Source organism: Eutrema salsugineum, unplaced genomic scaffold, assembly GCF_000478725.1.
Source record: "Eutrema salsugineum unplaced genomic scaffold, Eutsalg1_0 scaffold_2, whole genome shotgun sequence".
NCBI classification, from domain to species: domain Eukaryota; kingdom Viridiplantae; phylum Streptophyta; class Magnoliopsida; order Brassicales; family Brassicaceae; genus Eutrema; species Eutrema salsugineum.
Window position 1 is genome coordinate 11,011,844 of NW_006256829.1, and position 10,549 is coordinate 11,022,392.

Consider the following 10,549-nt stretch of genomic DNA (forward strand, 5'->3'; position numbering starts at 1 on the left):
AGAGATGAGAAAGACGACGATGAGCTGCAGTAGTACGGAGGAGGCAATCCCGACGAGCAACAGCTTTGGCGTTTTGTCAATCATTGACTGACCTCTAGTTAAGCGACACTTGGCATTTGGGTTGAGGAGAGCATCCTGTAGCTTCGTGTATAAATACACAACTCCTCTGTAATCGTTCTCTCAAGTTGAATAAAAAGAAGAACAAAACTTTATCTTCATTACATTTCCTGTTTTGCTTTTATGGTATCAGAGCCTCCGGTCGTTTATGGACCCATGGCGAGCTCAGCTTTTTCCACACCAACCTCTGCACCGGGCACGTCAAACGTTGCGCCACCAACAAATGTTGCGCCTCCGGAGACTACTCCTCGACCTCCACAGAGCACGATTCGAACTCAGGCGAATGGAGATCCAGTTCCACCTGCGACGCCAGCGTCAGCTCCACCACTTACTCGTCCTCCGACGTTCTATTCATCATCACCAGCGCCTGCTCTCAGCGTTGTCTCGTCACCACTAAATCTCTCTCATTGTGTGACTCTTCGTTTGAACGCCTCCAACTATCTCCTGTGGAAGACTCAGTTCGAACACTGGCTATCTAGCCAGAAGCTTGTTGGTCATGTTAATGGTAGTTCTCCCCGTCCTCCGGCCTCACTCGTTCTTCGGATTGGAGACAACATCACAGAAGCACCTAATCCTGAACTGTTGGTTTGGCTTCAAAACGACCAGACAGTTCTTGCTTGGCTCTTTGGTTCTATGTCTGAAGAGGCTCTGCGCTCGGTCTACGGTCTTCACACCGCCGCTGAGGTTTGGCTGGCCTTAGCAAGGAAATACAATCGCATCTCAGCCTCCCGTAGATTTGACCTTCAACGCAGGCTTCAAACCGTCTTTAAAGATGGTAAATCTATGCCTGATTACATTAATGAAGTCAAAACTATCTGTGATCAGCTATATTCCATCGGTTGTGCTGTTGATGATAATGAAAAGATCTATGGTTTCATCCATGGGTTGGGCCAAGAATATCAGGCTATTACTGCAGTCATTGAAAACGCTATGGATACCTACCCTTATCCAAGCTTTGAAGATATTGTGGTAAAAGTTTCAAACTTTGAAGACAAGCTTCAGTCTTACGCCTCCAGCTCCACTGTTGTTCCTCACCTTGCCTTTTCCACTCAGAAGACAGGAGCGCTTTCCTTCAACAACAACAACAACAGGGGAAGAAATAACTCTGGTGGTCGGTTCAATTCCAACAGAGGAAGGGGCTCATTCTCAACACGAGGAAGAGGATTTCCTCAGCAGATCTCCAGCTCAAACTCCTCCTCTGATGGTACGATCAAAGTGTCTTGTCAGATCTGTGGAAAGTTGGGCCATCCTGCGTTGAAATGCTGGCACCGATTTGATAATGCTTATCAGTATGAAGACGGTCCCTCAGCTATGGCTGCAATGCGAATAACAGATGTCACAGAGTCTTCTGGCCTTGAATGGTACCCTGATACTGGTGCTTCAGCTTATGTCACAAGTTCTCCACAACACCTGCAGCAGTCTCAGTCCTATGCCGGCTCCGACTCAGTAATGGTAGGAAATGGAGAGTTCCTCCCCATCACTCACACCGGATCAACTACATTAGCTTCGACTTCAGGTACGCTCCCTCTAGTTGATGTTCTGGTTTGTCCGAATATAGCAAAGCCTCTCTTATCTGTATCTAAGATTACTGCGGATTATCCCTGTTCGTTTGAATTTGATTGTCATGGGGTAACTGTTAAGGACAAGACCACAAAGAGAGTGCTCCTATCGGGAAGCAGCGCTAATGGACTCTATCGTTTGAAGAACCAACCGGCTCAAGCTTACTTCTCCTCTAGGCAACATTGCGTCAGTAATGATGTTTGGCATAAGAGACTTGGCCACCCAAATAAGCAAGTTCTGCATCTTCTTTCTTCTAATCAAGCCATCAAAATAAGCACCAGTATCAATCGGATGTGCGAGTCATGTCAGCTTGGAAAGAGCAGTAGATTACCCTTTTATCAGTCTTCTTTTTCTGCATCTAGGCCTCTTGAACGTGTACACTCTGACCTCTGGGGTCCAGCACCTGTTGTTTCGGGTCAGGGGTTCAGATTTTATGTCGTTTTCATAGATCATTGGTCTAGATTCTGTTGGTTTTACCCACTGAAATATAAATCAGACTTTTATGCTACATTCTGTGTATTTCAACACATGGTGGAAAATCAGTTTAACTGTAAGATCGGTACATTTCAGTGTGACGGTGGTGGGGAATTCACAAGCAAGAAATTCTTAACTCACCTACAACATTCTGGTATACAACAACACATTTCTTGCCCCTATACACCCCAGCAAAATGGATTAGCTGAACGTAAACACCGTCACCTTACTGAGTTGGGATTATCAATGATGTTTGAAAGCAAGATGCCTCTGAAGTTTTGGGTTGAATCGTTTTTCACTGCAAACTTCTTAAGCAATCTTCTTCCTACATCTGCTCTTGAATCGTCTGTAAGTCCCTTTGAAAAACTATTTGGGAAGAAACCTGACTACACATCTCTCAGAGTCTTCGGTTGTGCATGTTATCCAACACTCCGAGACTACTCAAAGAACAAGTTTGATCCAAGGTCTTTGAGGTGCATCTTCCTTGGCTACAACGACAAGTATAAGGGGTATCGGTGCTACCTTCCCACCACTGGAAGAGTTTTCATAAGTCGCCATGTCATCTTTGATGAACATGTGTATCCCTTTGCTACCTTATACCTGGATGCTCACTCAGAAGTATCAACACCTCTTCTTCAGGCATGGCAGAAAAGCTTTCTTCCAGCTACTGTAAGTTCTTCAGAACAGATTCCTTCGACCGGATCAACATCGTCAGCTTACTTCCCCTCTGCAGAGTCCACAGACTCAACATCAATCTTTGTAAACTCTGACTTTCCACCTCTGCAACGTCCGGTGTCAGTGCTCAAGCCTTCTTATCAGACAATCAGAGCTGATCAGTCTACTAGAAGTGAAAGCAGGAATTCTGGGTGTACGGCAGGCACAGATCCTGTTCCTATAGGCAACAGTTCTTTGCTTTCACCTTCTGGGACAGATTCCTCAGTATCTCGCTGTTCATCTACACCGGTAACTCCAGCTTCACTCTCTGTTGCATCATCTCCTTTGTCCACTGACAGTTCTAGCGCCTTGAGTCATAACTCTACCGCACGACAAACCACTCCCTCCCTTCCCGGTCACAAGATGATTACAAGGGCCAAGGAAGGTATTTTTAAACCCAATCCTCGTTACGCTTTACTTACACATAAGGCTGCATATCCAGAGCCTCGTTCAGTTGCCTCGGCGTTGAAGCATCCAGGATGGCACAATGCAATGTCTGAGGAAATGTCCAACTGCTCTGAAACGAACACATGGAGTTTAGTTCCCCGAGCTCCTGGCATGAACATACTAGGTAGCAAATGGGTTTTTAGAACAAAACTTCATGCGGATGGATCATTAGATAAACTCAAAGCTAGGTTGGTTGCAAAAGGATATAATCAGCAAGAGGGAGTAGACTTCTTGGAAACGTATAGTCCTGTTGTCAGAACGGCTACAGTTCGATCAGTTCTACATCTTGCAACCATTATGGATTGGGATGTGAAACAAATGGATGTTAAGAATGCCTTTTTACATGGGGATCTCTCTGAAACGGTTTACATGACTCAACCAACTGGTTTTGAAGACAAAGCACATCCTGACTACGTTTGTCGACTGAATAAGTCCCTATACGGTCTCAAACAGTCCCCTCGGGCATGGTTTGATAAATTCAGCTCATTTCTTCTGGACTTCGGATTTGTCTGTAGCAACAAGGACCCCTCGCTCTTCATCTACTCGAAGCAAAAAGACATTATTCTTCTCCTTCTTTATGTTGATGACATGGTCATCACAGGCAGTGGCTCCTGTATTCTGCAGTCCCTTCTATCCGAGTTGAATAAGCACTTTCGCATGAAAGATATGGGGCAGCTGCACTATTTTCTTGGGATTCAAGCACGTTTTCATTCAGAGGGGCTCTTCCTCTCTCAACAAAAATATGCAGAGGATTTACTGGCTATTGCAGGGATGACTGATTGTTCACCTATGCCAACTCCACTTCCGATTCAGCTTGATCGAGTTCCTCATCAAAATGAACTCTTCTCCAATCCCACATACTTCCGGAGTTTAGCAGGCAAGCTTCAGTATCTAACGCTGACAAGACCGGATATTCAATTTGCAGTCAACTATGTGTGTCAAAAGATGCACTCCCCCACTATATCTGACTTCATGCTTCTCAAACGGATCTTACGTTACATAAAAGGGACAGTAACAATGGGCATTAACTTCAACAAGGGAACAGACTGTGTAATGCGTGTGTACAGCGATAGTGATTGGGCGGGCTGCAAAGAGACCAGACGCTCTACTGGTGGTTTTTGTACCTTCTTAGGCAATAATATCATCTCGTGGTCCTCAAAGAAACAGCCTACAGTCTCTAAGAGCTCAACGGAAGCCGAGTACAGAACAATGTCTGAGGCTGCGTCTGAAGTCACTTGGCTTAGTTCCCTTCTCAAAGAGATAGGCGTATCCATCCCTGCCACTCCCGAACTTTTCTGTGATAATCTCTCTGCAGTTCGACTCACTGCGAATCCCACTTTCCATGGCAGAACAAAGCACTTTGAGTTAGACCACCATTACGTTCGTGAAAGAGTTGCTTTGGGGTCTCTCATCGTTAATCACATCCCTTCTCCGCAGCAATTGGCTGAAGTCTTTACCAAGTCCTTGCCCTGTGAAGCGTTCTGTTCTTTGAGGTACAAACTTGGTGTAGACTACCCACCAACACCAAGTTTGAGAGGGGCTATCAATACAACAAAACCTCCAGCTCACTCAGAAGTATCACAATGCGACGTCGAATCAAAACCGGCAAAGGAGTTGGGCCCAAACAATACTAAGCCCACCAATAAGCCCAACAACTCCCAACGGTCATCTCTCCAGCTTCACGACAAAACCAGAGTCTCTGCAGAGATGAGAAAGACGACGATGAGCTGCAGTAGTACGGAGGAGGCAATCCCGACGAGCAACAGCTTTGGCGTTTTGTCAATCATTGACTGACCTCTAGTTAAGCGACACTTGGCATTTGGGTTGAGGAGAGCATCCTGTAGCTTCGTGTATAAATACACAACTCCTCTGTAATCGTTCTCTCAAGTTGAATAAAAAGAAGAACAAAACTTTATCTTCATTACATTTCCTGTTTTGCTTTTATGGTATCAGAGCCTCCGGTCGTTTATGGACCCATGGCGAGCTCAGCTTTTTCCACACCAACCTCTGCACCGGGCACGTCAAACGTTGCGCCACCAACAAATGTTGCGCCTCCGGAGACTACTCCTCGACCTCCACAGAGCACGATTCGAACTCAGGCGAATGGAGATCCAGTTCCACCTGCGACGCCAGCGTCAGCTCCACCACTTACTCGTCCTCCGACGTTCTATTCATCATCACCAGCGCCTGCTCTCAGCGTTGTCTCGTCACCACTAAATCTCTCTTATTGTGTGACTCTTCGTTTGAACGCCTCCAACTATCTCCTGTGGAAGACTCAGTTCGAACACTGGCTATCTAGCCAGAAGCTTGTTGGTCATGTTAATGGTAGTTCTCCCCGTCCTCCGGCCTCACTCGTTCTTCGGATTGGAGACAACATCACAGAAGCACCTAATCCTGAACTGTTGGTTTGGCTTCAAAACGACCAGACAGTTCTTGCTTGGCTCTTTGGTTCTATGTCTGAAGAGGCTCTGCGCTCGGTCTACGGTCTTCACACCGCCGCTGAGGTTTGGCTGGCCTTAGCAAGGAAATACAATCGCATCTCAGCCTCCCGTAGATTTGACCTTCAACGCAGGCTTCAAACCGTCTTTAAAGATGGTAAATCTATGCCTGATTACATTAATGAAGTCAAAACTATCTGTGATCAGCTATATTCCATCGGTTGTGCTGTTGATGATAATGAAAAGATCTATGGTTTCATCCATGGGTTGGGCCAAGAATATCAGGCTATTACTGCAGTCATTGAAAACGCTATGGATACCTACCCTTATCCAAGCTTTGAAGATATTGTGGTAAAAGTTTCAAACTTTGAAGACAAGCTTCAGTCTTACGCCTCCAGCTCCACTGTTGTTCCTCACCTTGCCTTTTCCACTCAGAAGACAGGAGCGCTTTCCTTCAACAACAACAACAACAGGAGAAGAAATAACTCTGGTGGTCGGTTCAATTCCAACAGAGGAAGGGGCTCATTCTCAACACGAGGAAGAGGATTTCCTCAGCAGATCTCCAGCTCAAACTCCTCCTCTGATGGTACGATCAAAGTGTCTTGTCAGATCTGTGGAAAGTTGGGCCATCCTGCGTTGAAATGCTGGCACCGATTTGATAATGCTTATCAGTATGAAGACGGTCCCTCAGCTATGGCTGCAATGCGAATAACAGATGTCACAGAGTCTTCTGGCCTTGAATGGTACCCTGATACTGGTGCTTCAGCTCATGTCACAAGTTCTCCACAACACCTGCAGCAGTCTCAGTCCTATGCCGGCTCCGACTCAGTAATGGTAGGAAATGGAGAGTTCCTCCCCATCACTCACACCGGATCAACTACATTAGCTTCGACTTCAGGTACGCTCCCTCTAGTTGATGTTCTGGTTTGTCCGAATATAGCAAAGCCTCTCTTATCTGTATCTAAGATTACTGCGGATTATCCCTGTTCGTTTGAATTTGATTGTCATGGGGTAACTGTTAAGGACAAGACCACAAAGAGAGTGCTCCTATCGGGAAGCAGCACTAATGGACTCTATCGTTTGAAGAACCAACCGGCTCAAGCTTACTTCTCCTCTAGGCAACATTGCGTCAGTAATGATGTTTGGCATAGGAGACTTGGCCACCCAAATAAGCAAGTTCTGCATCTTCTTTCTTCTAATCAAGCCATCAAAATAAGCACCAGTATCAATCGGATGTGCGAGTCATGTCAGCTTGGAAAGAGCAGTAGATTACCCTTTTATCAGTCTTCTTTTTCTGCATCTAGGCCTCTTGAACGTGTACACTCTGACCTCTGGGGTCCAGCACCTGTTGTTTCGGGTCAGGGGTTCAGATTTTATGTCGTTTTCATAGATCATTGGTCTAGATTCTGTTGGTTTTACCCACTGAAATATAAATCAGACTTTTATGCTACATTCTGTGTATTTCAACACATGGTGGAAAATCAGTTTAACTGTAAGATCGGTACATTTCAGTGTGACGGTGGTGGGGAATTCACAAGCAAGAAATTCTTAACTCACCTACAACATTCTGGTATACAACAACACATTTCTTGCCCCTATACACCCCAGCAAAATGGATTAGCTGAACGTAAACACCGTCACCTTACTGAGTTGGGATTATCAATGATGTTTGAAAGCAAGATGCCTCTGAAGTTTTGGGTTGAATCGTTTTTCACTGCAAACTTCTTAAGCAATCTTCTTCCTACATCTGCTCTTGAATCGTCTATAAGTCCCTTTGAAAAACTATTTGGGAAGAAACCTGACTACACATCTCTCAGAGTCTTCGGTTGTGCATGTTATCCAACACTCCGAGACTACTCAAAGAACAAGTTTGATCCAAGGTCTTTGAGGTGCATCTTCCTTGGCTACAACGACAAGTATAAGGGGTATCGGTGCTACCTTCCCACCACTGGAAGAGTTTTCATAAGTCGCCATGTCATCTTTGATGAACATGTGTATCCCTTTGCTACCTTATACCTGGATGCTCACTCAGAAGTATCAACACCTCTTCTTCAGGCATGGCAGAAAAGCTTTCTTCCAGCTACTGTAAGTTCTTCAGAACAGATTCCTTCGACCGGATCAACATCGTCAGCTTACTTCCCCTCTGCAGAGTCCACAGACTCAACATCAATCTTTGTAAACTCTGACTTTCCACCTCTGCAACGTCCGGTGTCAGTGCTCAAGCCTTCTTATCAGACAATCAGAGCTGATCAGTCTACTAGAAGTGAAAGCAGGAATTCTGGGTGTACGGCAGGCACAGATCCTGTTCCTATAGGCAACAGTTCTTTGCTTTCACCTTCTGGGACAGATTCCTCAGTATCTCGCTGTTCATCTACACCGGTAACTCCAGCTTCACTCTCTGTTGCATCATCTCCTTTGTCCACTGACAGTTCTAGCGCCTTGAGTCATAACTCTACCGCACGACAAACCACTCCCTCCCTTCCCGGTCACAAGATGATTACAAGGGCCAAGGAAGGTATTTTTAAACCCAATCCTCGTTACGCTTTACTTACACATAAGGCTGCATATCCAGAGCCTCGTTCAGTTGCCTCGGCGTTGAAGCATCCAGGATGGCACAATGCAATGTCTGAGGAAATGTCCAACTGCTCTGAAACGAACACATGGAGTTTAGTTCCCCGAGCTCCTGGCATGAACATACTAGGTAGCAAATGGGTTTTTAGAACAAAACTTCATGCGGATGGATCATTAGATAAACTCAAAGCTAGGTTGGTTGCAAAAGGATATAATCAGCAAGAGGGAGTAGACTTCTTGGAAACGTATAGTCCTGTTGTCAGAACGGCTACAGTTCGATCAGTTCTACATCTTGCAACCATTATGGATTGGGATGTGAAACAAATGGATGTTAAGAATGCCTTTTTACATGGGGATCTCTCTGAAACGGTTTACATGACTCAACCAACTGGTTTTGAAGACAAAGCACATCCTGACTACGTTTGTCGACTGAATAAGTCCCTATACGGTCTCAAACAGTCCCCTCGGGCATGGTTTGATAAATTCAGCTCATTTCTTCTGGACTTCGGATTTGTCTGTAGCAACAAGGACCCCTCGCTCTTCATCTACTCGAAGCAAAAAGACATTATTCTTCTCCTTCTTTATGTTGATGACATGGTCATCACAGGCAGTGGCTCCTGTATTCTGCAGTCCCTTCTATCCGAGTTGAATAAGCACTTTCGCATGAAAGATATGGGGCAGCTGCACTATTTTCTTGGGATTCAAGCACGTTTTCATTCAGAGGGGCTCTTCCTCTCTCAACAAAAATATGCAGAGGATTTACTGGCTATTGCAGGGATGACTGATTGTTCACCTATGCCAACTCCACTTCCGATTCAGCTTGATCGAGTTCCTCATCAAAATGAACTCTTCTCCAATCCCACATACTTTCGGAGTTTAGCAGGCAAGCTTCAGTATCTAACGCTGACAAGACCGGATATTCAATTTGCAGTCAACTATGTGTGTCAAAAGATGCACTCCCCCACTATATCTGACTTCATGCTTCTCAAACGGATCTTACGTTACATAAAAGGGACAGTAACAATGGGCATTAACTTCAACAAGGGAACAGACTGTGTAATGCGTGTGTACAGCGATAGTGATTGGGCGGGCTGCAAAGAGACCAGACGCTCTACTGGTGGTTTTTGTACCTTCTTAGGCAATAATATCATCTCGTGGTCCTCAAAGAAACAGCCTACAGTCTCTAAGAGCTCAACGGAATCCGAGTACAGAACAATGTCCGAGGCTGCGTCTGAAGTCACTTGGCTTAGTTCCCTTCTCAAAGAGATAGGCGTATCCATCCCTGCCACTCCCGAACTTTTCTGTGATAATCTCTCTGCAGTTCGACTCACTGCGAATCCCACTTTCCATGGCAGAACAAAGCACTTTGAGTTAGACCACCATTACGTTCGTGAAAGAGTTGCTTTGGGGTCTCTCATCGTTAATCACATCCCTTCTCCGCAGCAATTGGCTGATGTCTTTACCAAGTCCTTGCCCTGTGAAGCGTTCTGTTCTTTGAGGTACAAACTTGGTGTAGACTACCCACCAACACCAAGTTTGAGAGGGGCTATCAATACAACAAAACCTCCAGCTCACTCAGAAGTATCACAATGCGACGTCGAATCAAAACCGGCAAAGGAGTTGGGCCCAAACAATACTAAGCCCACCAATAAGCCCAACAACTCCCAACGGTCATCTCTCCAGCTTCACGACAAAACCAGAGTCTCTGCAGAGATGAGAAAGACGACGATGAGCTGCAGTAGTACGGAGGAGGCAATCCCGACGAGCAACAGCTTTGGCGTTTTGTCAATCATTGACTGACCTCTAGTTAAGCGACACTTGGCATTAGGGTTGAGGAGAGCATCCTGTAGCTTTGTGTATAAATACACAACTCCTCTGTAATCGTTCTTTATCTTCATTACATTTCCTGTTTTGCTTTTAAAGTTTACAACCAAAAAGAGGAGATATCGACTCTTTTTGCTTTGTTTATTTGGATTATGCATGTTAATTAATTTGTGATTAAACATTTGGTTTTCACCATGGTGTGACTTTCCTATTAAATTTATTAAAATGAAAAAGTTTTTTTTTCTATCAATATTTATCATATAGACTGAACCAAAAGTCCTAACATTAAGATCTCTCTTATTTTGCTTTGCAATTTGAATTTCTTGTCAAATCCCAAGTTTGAAGCATAACTCTTGGAGGATAAATATAGTATATGTTTGTTCTTATAACCATAATGTGTGTTT

General features: G+C 44.9%; 1 protein-coding gene across 1 annotated transcript; it reads left to right on the forward strand.

Moving 5' to 3' along the window:
- Positions 1-273: 273 nt before the first annotated feature.
- On the forward strand, positions 274-10,121 carry LOC112086480. Its single transcript, XM_024155432.1, has 7 exons — positions 274-1,255; positions 1,334-1,647; positions 1,702-2,270; positions 2,409-5,044; positions 5,266-6,662; positions 6,717-7,285; positions 7,424-10,121. The coding sequence occupies exons 1-7, from the start codon at positions 274-276 to the stop codon at positions 10,119-10,121; spliced, it is 9,165 nt and encodes a 3,054-aa protein (XP_024011200.1).
- The last annotated feature ends 428 nt before the right edge of the window (positions 10,122-10,549 follow it).